The following is a 17,263-nucleotide window of genomic DNA, read 5'->3' on the forward strand; positions in this document are numbered from 1 at the left end:
ATCTCAGTTTTTTATTTGATAATATGACACCTTGGGGAATCAGGGTGTGTATTGCACATAGGTTTTTACATCAAAACTCAGATACCCAGGCGAGGATGCCGTTAATAGATATAAACTTCAACCATGACATAAGATTCACAATGTTTTTGTTTACATACCACCATGTTTTTTCTTGATGAAATTATAGAAGGACCTACTTTTGAATTTCTTTAATCATTTACATATTTACCTTATCCGATATATATTTATATAAATAATAATTTGCAATTTTACTTTATAAATCCAGTATCTACTGAAAGATTAAAAAACAGATAATGCTTCATTACAAATATCTCCTTCATTCTCAAAGAGATTAAATAGAAAACAGAAAAATTAATTGGCAACTCAATCGTTCATTTTTTTTTTAAAATAAAAAGATATGGTAATAATGATTGCAATTGAGACAACTCTCCACCAACATTCAAATGAAGTGGATGTTATCAATTATAGGCATCCATACAGTCTTTAACAATGATAAAAAACAATACTGTTTTGTCGGTTACAAAAGGCCTGGACATGAAAATTATGAAACATTTTCATTGAGGACACTAACAGGCTAAAATTATAAAAAAATGAATGAGAGAGTTGCCATTCAAATTCTTAGTAATATTTTTGGATAGCCTGAACATATTGTTGAATTCGTAAAAAAGTATCTTTTAATTTTCAGAAAGCTTATTGAAAATAACCGAGTAAGGATAGTTGTGTACAAGAATGGTATTGCCACAGAACCAATAGAATGTGTCGCTGATCAAAGCAATATGGAAGATGTAAGTACTAGTGTAGAGAAAAGGGGGTAGTGTAGTGCCACAGAACCAATAGAATGTGTTGCTGATCAAAACAATATGGGAGATGTAAGTACTAGACTACTAGTTGGGGTAAAAAGGGGGGATGTAGTGCCACAGAACCAATAGAATGTGTCCCTGATCAAAACAATATGGAAGATGTTAGTACTAATGTAGGGAAAAGGGGGGGAGTGTTGTGTCACAGAACCAATAGAATGTGTCGCTGATCAAAACAATATTGAAGATGTAAGTACTAATGTAGGGAAATGGGGGGAGTGTAGTGTCACAGAACCAATAGAATGTGTCGCTAATCAAAACAATATGGAAGATGTTAGTACTAATGTAGGGAAAAGGGGGGATGTAGTGTCACAGAACCAATAGAATGTGTCGCTAATCAAAACAATATTGAAGATGTAAGTACTAATGTAGGGAAAAGGGGGGATGTAGTGTCACAGAACCAATAGAATGTGTCGCTAATCAAAACAATATGGAAGATGTTAGTACTAATGTAGGGAAAAGGGGGGATGTAGTGTCACAGAACCAATAGAATGTGTCGCTGATCAAAACAATATGGAAGATGTAAGTACTAATGTAGGGAAAAAGGGGGGAGTGTAGTGTCACAGAACCAATAGAATGTGTCGCTAATCAAAACAATATGGAAGATGTTAGTACTAATGTAGGGAAAAGGGGGGATGTAGTGCCACAGAACCAATAGAATGTGTCCCTGATCAAAACAATATGGAAGATGATTTTTGAAATTTTCCTGAAAACCATCTTTGTGTAAGGTCAATAAAAAAGAAGTATTACCTATTTGACAAATTAGATAATTTATAAATGTTGTGATATTTTCAAGATTAAAGTTTTTATCTTTATTGTCTTTCAGTTTTTGTGTGCCTGTACAGCCAAGTTGAACTTGACGTCATATGCCAAAATTCTGTACGACTGGGAAGGGAATGTAATATCAGATCTCAATGATGGTGAGTTTATTTATGTGTATTATAATATACATTTGTGCGTGATCCTAGATCTCAATGATGGTGAGTTAATTTACATGTCAAACTGTCAGCTTGGATGGAAATTTTTTTTTTTGTTCAACCTATCAACTCACTTTTGACTTTTTTCTGCTGCTATTTTAGATGAAGGTTTTTAACAATATCAGTGGCTAAATCTTTTTGACTTTCTTCAGCTCTGATTTTAGACGACTGTTTTCTAGCAGAGAATACAGGTAACTATTCCAGTGCTTAAATCTTTTGACCTATTTTTGTCGAGCCTTCGACTTTAGTCGAAAAAGCGAGACTAAGCGATCCTACTTTCCGTCGTCGTCGGTGTCGTCGTCGGCGGCGTCCACAAATATTCACTCTGTGGTTAAAGTTTTTGAAATTTTAATTACTTTCTTAAACTATACTGGATTTCTACCAAACTTGGACAGTAGCTTGTTTATGATCATAAGATAGTATCCAGAAGTAAATTTTGTAAAAATAAAATTCCATTTTTTCCGTATTTAACTTATAAATGGACTTAGTTTTTTTCTGCGGGGAAACATAACATTCACTCTGTGGTTAAAGTTTTCAGAATTTTGATAACTTTCTTAAACTATCCTGGGTTTGTACCAAACTTGGACAGAAGCTTGTTTATGATCATAAGATAGTATCCAGAAGTAAATTTTGTAAAAAAATAAATCCATTTTTTCCATATTTTACTTTAAAATGGACTTAGTTTTTCTGCGGTGAAACATTACATTCACTCTGTGGTTAAAGTTTTTAGAATTTAATTAACTTTCTTAAAATATCCTGGGTTTGTACCAAACTGTGATAGAAGCTTATTTATGATCATAAGATAGTATCCAGAAGTAAATTTTGTAAAAAGATAACTCCATTTTTTCTATATTTTACTTTTAAATGGACTTAGATTTTCTTCCAGTTAACATTACATACAGTCTGCAGTTAAAGTTTTCAAAACATTTAATAGATTCATTAACTATCCTAGATTTTTACCAAACTTGGACAGAAGCTTCTTACAATCATAAGATAGTATCAAGAAGAATATTTTTATAGATTTTTTTTACTCATTTTTGTCGAGCCTGGGATTTACAGCAAAAGTAGGCGAGACACTGGGTTCCGCGGAACCCTTACAAATTTTTTTAGCTACAAATTTTAGATGGGGAGTAAAGGACACTTTACGGTGCCTATAAATCTTTTGACTCTTTTTCAGCTCCAATTTTGGATGACTGTTTCCAGCCAGGTAGTACCCCTATTCGAGGCCCACTATGGGTATCTATTGGAGAGGCATTTAATGCTATAGCAGCTTACAGTTACATCAGAACCATGAGATCTGTCGTCATTAGTAGGATGGATGATGCTGGAAAATATAAAGGGGAGGTAAGTCACTTCTCATTGATTTTATTCAAAGGGGAGGTAATTCTTAATACTGCTTACTTGATATAATAGAAAGGGAGGTTAGTCTTACTTGGTAAAATAGTAAAGGGAGGTAAGTTATTCTCATTGATTTTATACAAAGGGGAGGTAATTCTTACTACTTCATACACATTCATACTTGGTAAAATATTAAAGGGAAGTAAGTTACTTCTATTTGATGTAATTCAAAGGGGTAAGCCTTAATACCAACTTCTTACTTGGTGGAATATGAAAGGTAATTAAGTTCCACTTCATACTTGATAAAATACAAAGCATGGCTGGTATTCAAATACAAATGATGCTTAAAGATATCAAGGGAAAATGAAACTTTCTTTATACTTTTAATATGAAATACAAATATCTTAAGACTTAAATAATTTAGAGAAAGGTATTTTAGATTTTTCTAAGAATCACAAAGAGGGGATAATTCCCCCTGTTCTAAGAAATATTATGTAAATAAGAGGAATTTTCTTCATACAAAAGGGGTTGTGGGTTCAATCCTGGTTCAGGTCAAACAATAAAATTTGAATTAGATATTTGCTTTTTCTTCTCAAGCCCACTGCATTTAGAAGTTACTGCAAAGACTAGGTAGAATTATGTGTCTAATGGTAGGTTGAAAAGTCTTAATTTTGAACTAGCATTTTAAAAATCAGGCCCAGTGTGTCTAGTTCAAAGTAAATATAAGAAAGAAGATGTGGTATGATTGCAAATGAGACAGCTCTCCACAAGAGACCCAAATTACACAGAAATGAACAACTATAGATCACTGTAAGGCCTTCAACAATGAACAAAGCCCATATTGCATAGTCAGCTATAAAAGGACCACAATGAGACAACTCTCAACAACAGACAAAATGACACAGAAATTAACAGGTCACAGCCTTCAACACATTTGAAAGTACTGTAAATTCAGAAATTATTGCGTGCATTTAATATTGCGATTTTGTCATTTTAGACTTAAATGCGATTTTAATTTTTACGATGTTGAGAAAATTCCTGTTAAATTCAAATAAAATATTTCAAAATGCGAGTTTAATTTATTGCGTTTACAACTCTCTCGCAATTTTCGCAATAATAAAACCCTCGCATTAATTTCTGAATTTACAGTACTAATCCTGATATTCATGTGATATTTGCCAACGTCCTTATTTTCTCTTTACCAATACTTGACTTTTTATTTACTATTTCAGTTACAATGTGCATTGGATGGAAACAAAGATAAGATCACAATGACTGTTATACTGTCCATGAAAAAAGAAGAAATAGAAGCACATATAGAGAAGGTAAAAATAAATTAGGTTACTGTTACAATATTGTTAAGATTTAGAAGTTCTTGTATTGTATGGAGGCATAAAAAAGAGGATTGAAAATAAATGGTCTTCTTTGCTACATTCATCTGGAAAAAAACCTTAAAAAACCCAACTATTTAAGGTTGTTATTGAATAACTAACTAGTGATACACTTTTTACATTCATTAAAATCTATAATGCACTACAAACACAGGCTAAGAGAACAACTTGGGATATGTGAACACTTTTAGATAGAACTAAAGGGTCATCACCTTCAAGAAAAATTAATGGAAACGAGAAATGCGTCAAAGAGACAACAACCCACCAAAAGAGCAAAAAAACAGCCAAGGTTTTTAACTGATTGAGAAAATCTGGACTCAAAGGCAGGCTTCAGCTAGCGTTCGCACAATAATATTTATGCTAAATTTGTGTTTTAAGCAAAATTTCAAAGTTCTCTGACTATAAAAACCTGATAATGCAAGTTGGGCATGCTGTCCTACTTATGGAATGTCACAAAAACTTAGACAGAAGATTCTATCAGAAGATTTTTTTGACAAATGGAAGTTTTTAACGACCTTAACTGGCTATACAACCCTTGCACGGTCGGCTTAGATTTTTTGGTGGTCGACATTACACTTTTATACTAAGAGTGTCAATAACAGTCAAGATTTAGGGTTCTACAAAATGTATAAATTTAACCATATGAGACATTTCTGTGTGTCCACAAGCAACTCATTTACCTTTAATTTGTTTTAGGCTGAAGCTGAAATAGAGAGTTTAAATGAAACAAAGCAAGATTTACAAGCAAAGTTAGAAAATATACAACAACTACAACAAAGAGAAAAGGTATTTATTATTATTATTGTAAACTTTGTTACTATATTTATGTACACTTCTGTCAGAAATATTTGCAAGAGTTTTATTTTTGTAATTAAGATAAAATTGCAAAATCATCCCCTTGCATCAGTTTAATGTTTTAGCCTAGTGGAACAATGAATTATGGACAGGAAAAACTTGAATATTTTATTTTCGGTTAATCACAAAAATTTGGCCTGCATTAAATTACGACTTTTTAGTATGTGGGTTTTAATATATGTATATTAGGCTCCAAAAAAATATAGGTATATAAGATTACATCATAAAAAAAAGAAGATAGATGGTTCAGTATTTCCATTTTATTTTTTGTGACATGATTTTGGGTAGTACTTTCTGTCTTGACATGGGGTAGTTTACTCATATTTTTGATGATTGGATTGTTTCCCTTGTTTATTGGTTGGTCGAAAAAATGGCGTGCAAATTTAAAGGTGAATAGGTCAAAAAGACAACTACCCTACCAAAGAGCAAAAAACAGCCCAAGGCCACCAATGGGATTCAGCTGGCCCCTTAACAAGAGATGTTAATAAATTTCATCACCCCAGTCGTAAGTTTCCTCAACCTTGTTAACAGAGAAGGCACAGAGATATTTACATTGAAAGTAATCTGTTAAGTAACATTATATTAATAATGTCACCAAGCAGTACAAATATTATGGAATGAAGATAAAAAAAATAATACAAATATTACATATCTCCTTTCTGCAGTTCTTATAAATAACTTTGTTGTTTATTTTCCAAATTTTATAAACAAAATTTTTGCTCAGATTAAATTTTTTATTGAGAATCAAATGCTTTAAAAGTATACAATGTAATTATAAGTAATCTAAAGTAATCATGATTACTTTAAAGAAAAGTAACCTTATATAATAAATTACATTTATTTGAATTTAGGTGTTATTGTAATGTGATTTTTTACCTCAAATAAGCAAATACATTTACAATTTGACCTTGAATTATTTTGATCATTGTTTTTAGAATGAAGGATCAAACTTTACCATGGGACATATCAAGGAGTTCAAATTTGATCATCGTCTGGTTGGCAGAAAAGGACTAAGGTTAAAGGTTAGTTATTATTTATGACAAAAAGGATGATATGAGGTTTTCTAATTGTGAACTTACCATTTCTATGAAGCAGCATTCCAGCAGCACCTGAATATGGAGTATATATCTCCCAGGTGTGTTTGCTATCATGATTTCCTTGATAGAGTGTTCTGCTTACAAGGAAGCTAATAAAAATAAGGTTTCCAGTGGTTAAATTGCAGCCATCCCTTGGAAAATTTTGTTGGTTGATTTATTGAATATCTGTTTAACAGAAACAATGATGTTCCAATTGTCGTTAACAGAATACCGTCCACTTTTTCTGGAATGTTCCAATTGTCATTACCACAATACCATCCACTTTTTCTGGAATGTTCCAATTGTCATTAACACAATACCGTCCACTTTTTCTGGAATGTTCCAATTGTCATTACCACAATACCGTCCACTTTTTCTGGAATGTTCCAATTGTCATTAACACAATACCGTCCACTTTTTCTGGAATGTGACATGATTGATTTATAGATTATCGTTGATCATCTCAATCAGATTGATTTTCTCACTTGAGCCAGTACAGCAAAAGTGAGAAAAGCAATTGAGTTGAGATGACCAATGATAATCTGTTTATTGCTATTTTACCTATGACGAAGTTGTAAAATTTCATTAGCAACGCCACATGCCCCCTTAAGTTCTAGCAATCATTTTCATATCACTCGACCCCGCTGAGAAAGAAAATTATCAATCAGTAAGATCAAAGGAAAATTTCGTTTAATAGCGATAATGAAACTTATGACACCAAATTTGTACTTACATGACTGTGCAACAAAACAGGTGGCTAATGTGGAGCAGGATCTGGTTACCCAGGGGTTAAAAAATTTTGTTACAGCTAACTAGCCCAGGACTTTTTGGCAGGAGGATTATACTAGCCCTGTTTCAAGAACTGCTAGCCCATCAAAACCAACCTGCTAGCCCAAGTATCACTTACAAATCACTCAGGGTTTGCTGCATAAGACGCTGGGGATGTGTGTCATGTTTTGAAGGCATTTGTACACTATAATTTAATAAAATAAAATACATAGTCTCAGGCTTTTCATCCTCAACAACCGACCTTGCCCACGGGAATCTTTCATTCCATGTCGCTATGAACGTTCTTTTTCGCTTGTCCCGATCGTACTTTCTATTTTTTTTAGATGTATCAGCCTTATAAGAATCCCCTTCATTTGTCGATTTTCGTGTTGAACTTGAAGTTGATGAAGTTTCTGCGCTTGCCGTAGTAAAATATAATGATATATTTTGTTGCATAGACATAGTTTCGTGCTCCCTGCTTGCTTAAACAGTTGTCCGACAAGAGTCTAGACGGATCATTACCTATCAATACATTATACCCCCTGGTACCGTTAATTGAAAAAATCGACAGAACCAATGAAAAATATCCCCGTTATAACATATAACGAGAAATCGATATTGAAAGTACAATAACTGCGATCAATACATGATACCGGGCCACCCGGAGTTATTTGTTCTATTTTTAAAACAGGTTACTGTGCATGAGGTGAGAACCTGTACAAACCAGTTCAAATTCTTGGAATCCCAATGACTTAATTGAATCTGATTGGCTAAGACAGAAAAGTGATGAAGGGATTTTCCACTTTCTATTTTAAACATGCCAAGATTTTTTTGTTACTAGTCCGTCGGGCATACTGGGTTATAAGTTTTGGTTGCCCGAGACGTAAATGTCTAGTCCCATGCGTCGGGCTAGTGGATTTTTTAACCCCTGTTACCCTTCTGTATTATCTGAGCATAATCCCTGTTTATAGTTGTATTTGTTGTGTTCAGTATTTAGTTTTGTGAAGTGTTTTTTGTCATTTTGTTGTTTTTCTATTTTTGCCATGGATTTGGTTGTAACTGATTTAATCTAAACTTGTAGATTTTTGACAGATGATTGCAAAGATAATTCTGTAACAAAAATGATTCTAGTATGTGCTGAATTTGATTATTTAAATTTTCAAGAGGGGAAATACATAATTTCATGCTTGCACCACAACTGAAGATTGACCAATCAGATAATTAGATTGTGTTTATCTATTTGAATATTGGAGTTGAAGCGGCGGCAAATCCTAGGGTTTTACCATACATATATGCATAGGTACACAAACTTAAAACTCAATTTATTTTTTGCTGAATCATTAAAATTAAATTTGGGATCATTTTTTCAAATCTCCTTATGATATTAAACATGTATTTTAAAAATCTTTGTGATATCTTTTACAGTTTGGTTTTAAATCGGAATTAAAAATTGTATTTTCCCATAGACTTTGAGGTAAAATCACGAAGTAATGTTGCAATAATGGTTGTTATGACGACGTTATCGATACAAATAGAAAGTGAAAGTGAAAATAAAAATAGTTACACATGTAATGATATTAGGTGACAAAAAAATATAATATATTGTTGCGAGATACAGTTATTTTAAAAAACTGTTTATTGCACAGTTAAAACTTAGGGTCAATATTTAAGTCGTGTAGATTTCATGCAAAACAAATCCTTTGGTTGGAAAGTAAAAATAAAATACATTTTAGCACAAAAGTTAAACTGAGGATGAAGAAATTATTCATATATGTAGGAAAAACGAAATTTGTTTGTTTTCCCTTTGAAACAAAGAGGCAAGGTTCACAATTTTAGTTCATATTCCAAAAACTCATACTCATTTTTTATGCATCCTTTAATGGTTGAATATTGTTTATATATTTGTATATTTAGATTCTACCACTGCATCGAGTGTGATACGATATTTATCCACTCGAGACAGTTAAATTTTCAAATTTTAAACCCGAGGCTTGCCAAGTGTTTTAAATATTTAAAATTTAACTGTCGAGAGTGGATAAATATCGTATTACATGAGATTTGGTGGTGGAATCTTTTCTCTAATGATTTTCAAATAATAAGCAGGCAAAATTTTCCTTCTTTTCGAGTGATCTGCAAAAAGATGTGTTTTTTCTACGTGACGTCATAAGGCATGGTCGCCTTTTTTCATGCAGTCACAATAGAAGATTCAGAGGAAAGTAAGAAAATTCGACGTCATAATCAGATTTTAACCAATGAAGAACTGAGATCAAACGAACCACACATTGATTAAATTTTTTTTATACTATGGGTGCAGATAGGGATAAATTGACGAAGAATTAGAGAAACTCATTTATCATTATATTTTCTGAGAATAAATATTAATATTGGTATTGTAGGTTTATGAGAATGGAATTGTTGAAGGTGGTATGGACTTCTACTTTAATTTGTCTGGTGCTATGAAAGGTATTGAAGGTGGGCATGATGCTAAACAGAAAATTCTACAGAGGGTAAGTTATATAATGATATGGGGGGGGGGGGGGGGGGGAGTTGTGCCTACAGCAAGGGATCTGGGGGCCACTAAAGTGCTGCTTTCTACTAGACCTCTCCTTTCTGATCATTTCAAGTTTCCATACACAATTTTTTTAAACAAATACTTTTACTTTTACAAAAAAGGAATTAAAAGAATTTCAGATCTACATGTAGAAATTGACCCAATTGTCAAATTTTCCTACTTCTTTCATTTTGATTTCAACAAAGTTGTTTGTGAAATGTCTACTGATTGGATTGCTGTATCAACTTCCAGAAATAGTAGTAGAAAGGTGCAATTGAACATTGTAAAATGTTGTCGCTAATTGGCTTACCGGTAGTTATACACAAACACAATATTTCAACTATGTGATGGGTTTCACAAGCCCTCATCAGACTTAGCTGGCCTCTGGCAATTGGAACCTTTTTATGGAATTTGGAACCCTGTGTAGATAGTGTTTTCGTCTCGGATCCCTGAAACTTCACAGGAAGATTGTATATATGGGTTTATGGTTGTGTAGCTGTTGTAAAAAAATGTGTTTTTTTTTCTCATTTTTATTTTTATTTTTTAGCCATGGCGTTGTCAGTTTATTCAATCTATGAGTTGGTATCTCTCTCCCCCCCTGCCCCCCCCTCCCCCCCTCTTTCCAGACTTGCAGACCTAAGTTATTTTCCAAATATTTAATTACATAACCTGTTCAGTCTAGATCATTCTTCATTGTTTAAGAACCCAGAAATAAGAGTCTTTGATCTAAAAAATTTATTAAAATCATAGTATTAACTTAAAGGTTGCATTTCTGTAAATATTGACAATGCAATTTCCCATAGGAACTCCTTTTACGGCTAAAACTCTACCACTTTTACTATGAAGTTTTGAAAAAAATGTTATCCTAGAATTGAAAGTTCATATGCACCACAATTTTTTTCAAAGGTAAAAATATAGGGCTGTGCGGCATATTTTCAACGTTTATATGCCCTGAACTTCTCAGAGTTTAAACTAACACTAATTTTCTTAATTACCCCTACTTTGAATGAAAGGTTACCACATATTTTAATGTAAACAATATGCACATGTATATTTACTGTTAACATTCTCAAGTTATGTCTCTGTGAGATGGAACACAGAGAGCATTACTGGGAACCAGTATGTAAACAAAATTAATTTTCTATGAATATTCAAGATCTCCCCAAAAGAGGCGTGTTTTGAGAAACAGCTGTATTTACAAAGTGCAACCTAAAGTTGACAATTTCAGGTCAGAAGATTTCACTATTTAACAGCCTTAATTACTTTTTCAGCTTTTAGATGATTTGTCATCCAACAGACTACTAGCCAACCCTGTCAGACCAAAGATCCTTCCTGTAGCCTCTAATATATATGATCAGTACGGGAATGATATCAAAGATGTCTTCACCTTGGAATACGATCAGGAAATATGGGTATCTTTTGGAGAACCATTTATAAATCCATTTAGTAAGTGTTGTTTATATGGGTGTCTTTTGGAGAACCATTTATAAATCCATTTAGTAAGTGTTGTTTATATGGGTGTCTTTTGGGGAACCATTTATAAATCCATTCAGTAAGTGTTGTTTATATGGGTGTCTTTTGGAGAACCATTTATAAATCCCTTCAGTAGGTTTTGTTTATATGGGTGTCTTTTGGAGAACCATTTATAAATCCATTTAGTAAGTGTTGTTTATATGGGTGTCTTTTGGGGAACCATTTATAAATCCATTCAGTAAGTGTTGTTTATATAGGTGTCTTTTGGAGAACCATTTATAAATCCATTCAGTAAGTGTTGTTTATATGGGTGTCTTTTGGGGAACCATTAATAAATCCCTTCAGTAAATTTTGTTTATATTGGTGTCTTTTGTAGAACAATTTATCAATCCATTTAGTAAGTTTTGTTTATATGGGTGTCTTTTGGAGAACCATTTATAAATCCATTTAGTAAGTGTTGTTTATATGGGTGTCTTTTGGAGAATCATTTATAAATCCATTCAGTAAATGTTGTTTATATGGGTGTCTTTTGGAGAATCATTTATAAATCCATTTAGTAAGTGTTGTTTATATGGGTGTCTTTTGGGGAACCATTAATAAATCCCTTCAGTAAATTTTGTTTATATTGGTGTCTTTTGTAGAACAATTTATCAATCCATTTAGTAAGTTTTGTTTATATGGGTGTCTTTTGGAGAACCATTTATAAATCCATTTAGTAAGTGTTGTTTATATGGGTGTCTTTTGGGGAACCATTTATAAATCCATTCAGTAAGTTTTGTTTATTTGTGTGTCTTTTTGGGAACCATTTATAAATCCATTCAGTAAGTGTTGTTTATATGGGTGTCTTTTGGAGAATCATTTATAAATCCATTCAGTAAGTGTTGTTTATATGGGTGTCTTTTGGAGAATCATTTATAAATCCATTCAGTAAATGTTGTTTATATGGGTGTCATTTGGAGAACCATTTATAAATCCATTTAGTAAGTGTTGTTTATATGGGTGTCTTTTGGGGAACCATTTATAAATCCCTTCATTTAGTGTTGTTTATATGGGTGTCTTTTGGGGAACCATTTATAAATCCCTTCAGTAAGTGTTGTTTATATGGGTGTCTTTTGGGGAACCATTTATAAATCCATTTAGTAAGTGTTGTTTATATGGGTGTCTTTTGGAGAACCATTTATAAATCCAATTTAGAAAGTGTTGTTTATATGGGTGTCTTTTGGAGAACCATTTATGAGTCCATTCAGTAAATGTTGTTTATATGGGTGTCATTTGGAGAACCATTTATAAATCCATTTAGTAAGTGTTGTTTATATGGGTGTCTTTTGGGGAACCATTTATAAATCCCTTCATTTAGTGTTGTTTATATGGGTGTCTTTTGGGGAACCATTTATAAATCCCTTCAGTAAGTGTTGTTTATATGGGTGTCTTTTTGGGAACCATTAATAAATCCATTCAGTAAGTGTTGTTTATATGGGGGTGTTTTGGAGAATCATTTATAAATCCATTTAGTAAGTGTTGTTTATATAGGTGTCTTTTGGAGAACCATTTATAAATCCATTCAGTAGGTTTTGTTTATATGGGGGTGTTTTGGAGAACCATTTATAAATCCTTTCAGTAAGTGTTGATTATATGGGTGTCTTTTGAAAAACAATTTATAAATCCATTTAGTAAGTGTTGTTTATATGGGTGTCTTTTGGGGAACCATTTATAAATCCCTTCAGTAAGTGTTGTTTATATGGGTGTCTTTTGGGGAACCATTTATAAATCCCTTCAGTAAGTGTTGTTTATATGGGGGTGTTTTGGAGAATCATTTATAAATCCATTCAGTAAGTTTTGTTTATATGGGTGTCTTTTGGAAAACCATTTATAAATTCATTTAGTAAGTGTTGTTTATATGGGTGTCTTTTGGAGAACCATTTATAAATCCATTTAGTAAGTATTGTTGATATGGTATCTTTGGTGGAACAATTTATCTATCCCTTCAGTAAGTGTTGATTATATAGATGTCTTTTTGGAGAACCATTTATAAATCCATTTAGTAAGTATTGTTGATATGGTATCTTTGGTGGAACAATTTATCAATCCCTTCAGTAAGTGTTGATTATATAGATGTCTTTTTGGAGAACCATTTATAAATCCCTTCAGTAAGTGTTGTTTATATGGGTGTCTTTTGGAGAACCATTTATAAATCCATTTAGTTAGTGTTGTTTATATGGGTGTCTTTTGGGGAACCATTTATAAATCCATTCAGTAAGTGTTTATCATATGAGTGTCTTTTGGAGAACCATTTATAAATCCATTTAGTAAGTTTTGTTTGTTTTAAATGCATAGATTTCAAATTAGATAAACCTCACCAGAAAAAAAAATTGAGTCACAAATTAAGAGGTCATGTCATGAAGAGACACTTATAAGATTAAACAAAAAGCAACGTAAAAAAGGTATAAAATTTAACATAAATCTTGGTACATATTAAATTTAACTTACATCTCAGTACATATTAAATTTAACATGAATCTTGGTACATATTAAATCTAACTTAAATCTTGGTACATATTAAATCTAACTTGCATCTTGGTACATATTAAATTTAATTTGAATCTTGGTACATATTAAATTTAACTTGCGTCATGTAGTGTTTTAAATACAACTTACATCTGGGTTATGTGTAAAATTTATCATATATTTTTGAACATATTAAATATAATATTCCTTTGTTACATATGATAATGTTTGTTTTTACAGCTTGGATGCTACAGATACAGTTTGATGAAGCCGAGTGTTATGATATGGGAGACAAAACTTTGTGTATCAGAAAACAATTAATGACAGATTCCTTACATGACTATACCGATTACAAGTAAGATTTAATCAAAATGTTTCATCTACTTAGAAAAGGGGGAGTGAGGTAATTTTCATGCTATTTTTACATGTCTCTAACGGGATGAGAAATAGAGAAAACTTTGTTCTCGGAAAATGATTATTTTGAATTTCAATTATGACATCAAATTTTTTTCAAATTTTTTTCAGAATTTCCTATTGTGAATCCACCATTATGATATTTCTCAAGTCATGTTTTAAATTTTAAAAGGAGAAGGTTCACGAAGGGTTAAAGTTGTCCCTAAATTTTTGATGTTTTTTAAATCAAGAACATTTTTTACAAATTTCACATAAAAATACTTATGATAATACTTTTATGCAAAAATATATTTTTTTGGCACCTTCCTTTAATATTTATGAAGCTATGAACCCTTAAATAAACATTATTTGTAGTTTTAGTCAATTTTGGTTAAATTTTTCCATAATTTTAATTGTTTTTGGCATAAATAACCTTGGCAGTCATCCACAATCCAAAAAGATTTTATGATGATGAATTCTATATTAAAATTGGAATCTTTTGGCTACAAAACATTTTGGATCGTTGGTGGCGGCCAAGGTTTTCCAAACACTTTTAGGTCTGAAAATTGCTCAAAATCATCATATTTTGACAAATTCCCAAAAATGGGCCTACTTTGGAGAATATAATGTACTTTTATGAAAAGAACTGATTTATTTAGCATTACGACTCTTAAAATAGACCCATTTACAAACCAAATTGTGACTTTTTTGGTGTTCCATGATAAAGTTGATATTTTATGCCATTTTGTACCATAAGTGAACCTTGTCCTTTAACTGTCTCGGGTGGTGAAATATCGTAACACACTTGATGCAGTGATGAAATCTATATTTCTTTATCTGTCTGTCTAAATGACCAGATGCATTGAAAGAGTAACTCCTTCCAAACAGATGAAATAATATTCTTAAAACTTGATGCAAGTGTAGTATAATACCTATCTATTTGCTTTAAGAAATACGAGGGGAGATAAACAAATTACTGTAAACTAACTTATTTTTGCTAGTAATTGATTTTCTCTTTTTTCCTGAGTTAAAAAATAAGGCGAATATAAATCATTACGAATATGTAATCAAGAATCTCTCCTTATTAAACTACATCAAGTAAATTAGACAATTGCAAACTAAATTGCCGTGAAGTGGACTAGAAAGGGTAAAACCATACCTGTCAACTGACCCGTATTCTGCTGGTGTGACCCGAGATTTTCAAAATTCGGAGGGATCACCCGGGACACCCGACGGGTCATTGAAATAACCTGGGAATTCCAAAAATGACCCGATTTCACCCGTATTTCTTAGCCTTGAGATTGATTTCACAAGTAATATTCCTTTGAAATACCGGCAAATTCGTAATTCTTTCATGAACAGGAAGTTCATCTAGCTATGTAAACTCTCAAATTAAGTGACCCATTAAGTGCATGGCTTCACTTGACAGCTTTGGTGTCAAACACACTGTTAATTAACACCAATTACCTTAGCTTTATGTCGTAAATAAATTGCAATATTTCAACTATAGAGTTACTTCCCCTTATTTGTCACCATTCAAAATTATTCCTTAAATTTACGTTTTATGGGTGAAAAAGATAAAATCATTAAAATATAAAATTCAAATACATATTGAAAAATAACTTTACATTATTTTTATACCTTTATACAATTTTTAAAAAAAAGTTGAAAATTATTTTTTACATTTATACCTCCTTTAACTGTATTACTATATTTTATCATAATCTAATTTCCTTCTCAATTAGAGGATGGAAAGTTTAAAAGCTATACAGCCAGAAGTCTCAAACATTTTAAAATTATACTTGAAAAATACTAGTAATTTATGATGACAAAAAATAAAGAACATACCACTGTGTTACACAAATTTATAAAAATCTTTAAAAGTGCAATGAAATAATAATTAATAAGATTTAGAATGACTCAACCAAGTGAACATGCATTGATGTTTTGTTATCTTTGATATATATTATAAGAAAATGTACCATAAATACTGAAATTTAGCTTGAAAAAGTTCGTACGCGTTATGACCTGAGATTTGATTCTCCAATGCAGGGTATGACCTGCATTTTCATCGTCACAGGTTGACAGGTATGGTAAAACCCGAAATAAAGTGTCTTCGAAAATAAGTTGGATTACAATATCCAAATAGTATTGAGGAGTGGGAGAGTTGGTTTACTCATGAACATGATGGATAGTTTCATAGTAATAAGCTTATTACTGTCCCAGGTTATGTGGAGGGTATGGGACCAGCCAACATGTTTTACCATGCCACATTCTGTATGTGTCTGTCAGAAGCCTATTACTGTCCAAGGGGGAGGGTATGGAACCAGCCAACATGTTTTACAATGCCACATTCTGTATGTGTCTGTCAGAAGCCTATTACTGTCACAGGGGGAGAGAATGGGACCAGCCAACATGTTTTACCATGCCACATTCTGTATGTGTCTGTCAGAAGCCTATAAATGTCCCAGGGGGAGGGTATGGGACCAGCCAACATGTTTTACCATGCCACATTCTGTATGTGTCTGTCAGAAGCCTATTACTGTCACAGGGAGGGTATGGCACCAGCCTACATGTTGTACCATGCCACATTCTGTATGTGTCTGTCAGAAGCCTATTACTGTCCCAGGGGGAGGGTATGGGACCAACCAACATGTTTTACCATGCCACATTCTGTATGTGTTTGTCAAAAGCCTATTACTGTACCAGGGGGAGGGTATGGGACCAGCCAACATGTTTTACCATGCCACATTCTGTATGTGTCTGTCAGAAGCCTATTACTGTCCCAGGGGGAGGGCATGGGACCAGCCAACATGTTTTACCATGCCACATTCTGTATGTGTCTGTCAGAAGCCTATTACTGTCCCAGGGGGAGGGTATGGGACCAGCCAACATGTTTTACCATGCCACATTCTGTATGTGCCTGTCAGAAGCCTGTAATCCAACTGTTGTCGTATGTTGTTGTATATCAAATTTGTTTTTCCTTTATTGTTTTGTACATCAATCAGGTTGTTAATTTCCTGGCTTGAATTATTTTAATTGTTCCTTCTCAAATTCT

General features: G+C 32.6%; 1 protein-coding gene across 2 annotated transcripts in view; it reads left to right on the top strand.

Moving 5' to 3' along the window:
* LOC134699437 (doublecortin domain-containing protein 1-like) overlaps positions 1–17,263 on the top strand; it is a 66,703-nt gene that overhangs the window by 11,105 nt on the left and 38,335 nt on the right. For both annotated transcript variants that reach the window (XM_063561035.1, XM_063561036.1), the window contains 9 exons: positions 707–806; positions 1,705–1,798; positions 3,033–3,199; positions 4,426–4,518; positions 5,281–5,370; positions 6,375–6,461; positions 9,680–9,790; positions 11,106–11,280; positions 14,053–14,167. In XM_063561035.1, coding sequence (XP_063417105.1) covers positions 707–806; positions 1,705–1,798; positions 3,033–3,199; positions 4,426–4,518; positions 5,281–5,370; positions 6,375–6,461; positions 9,680–9,790; positions 11,106–11,280; positions 14,053–14,167 — 1,032 coding nt within the window. The remainder of the gene's footprint in view (positions 1–706; positions 807–1,704; positions 1,799–3,032; positions 3,200–4,425; positions 4,519–5,280; positions 5,371–6,374; positions 6,462–9,679; positions 9,791–11,105; positions 11,281–14,052; positions 14,168–17,263) is intronic.

This window comes from Mytilus trossulus, unplaced genomic scaffold, assembly GCF_036588685.1.
Source record: "Mytilus trossulus isolate FHL-02 unplaced genomic scaffold, PNRI_Mtr1.1.1.hap1 h1tg000070l__unscaffolded, whole genome shotgun sequence".
In the NCBI taxonomy this organism is placed as follows: Eukaryota; Metazoa; Mollusca; class Bivalvia; order Mytilida; family Mytilidae; genus Mytilus; species Mytilus trossulus.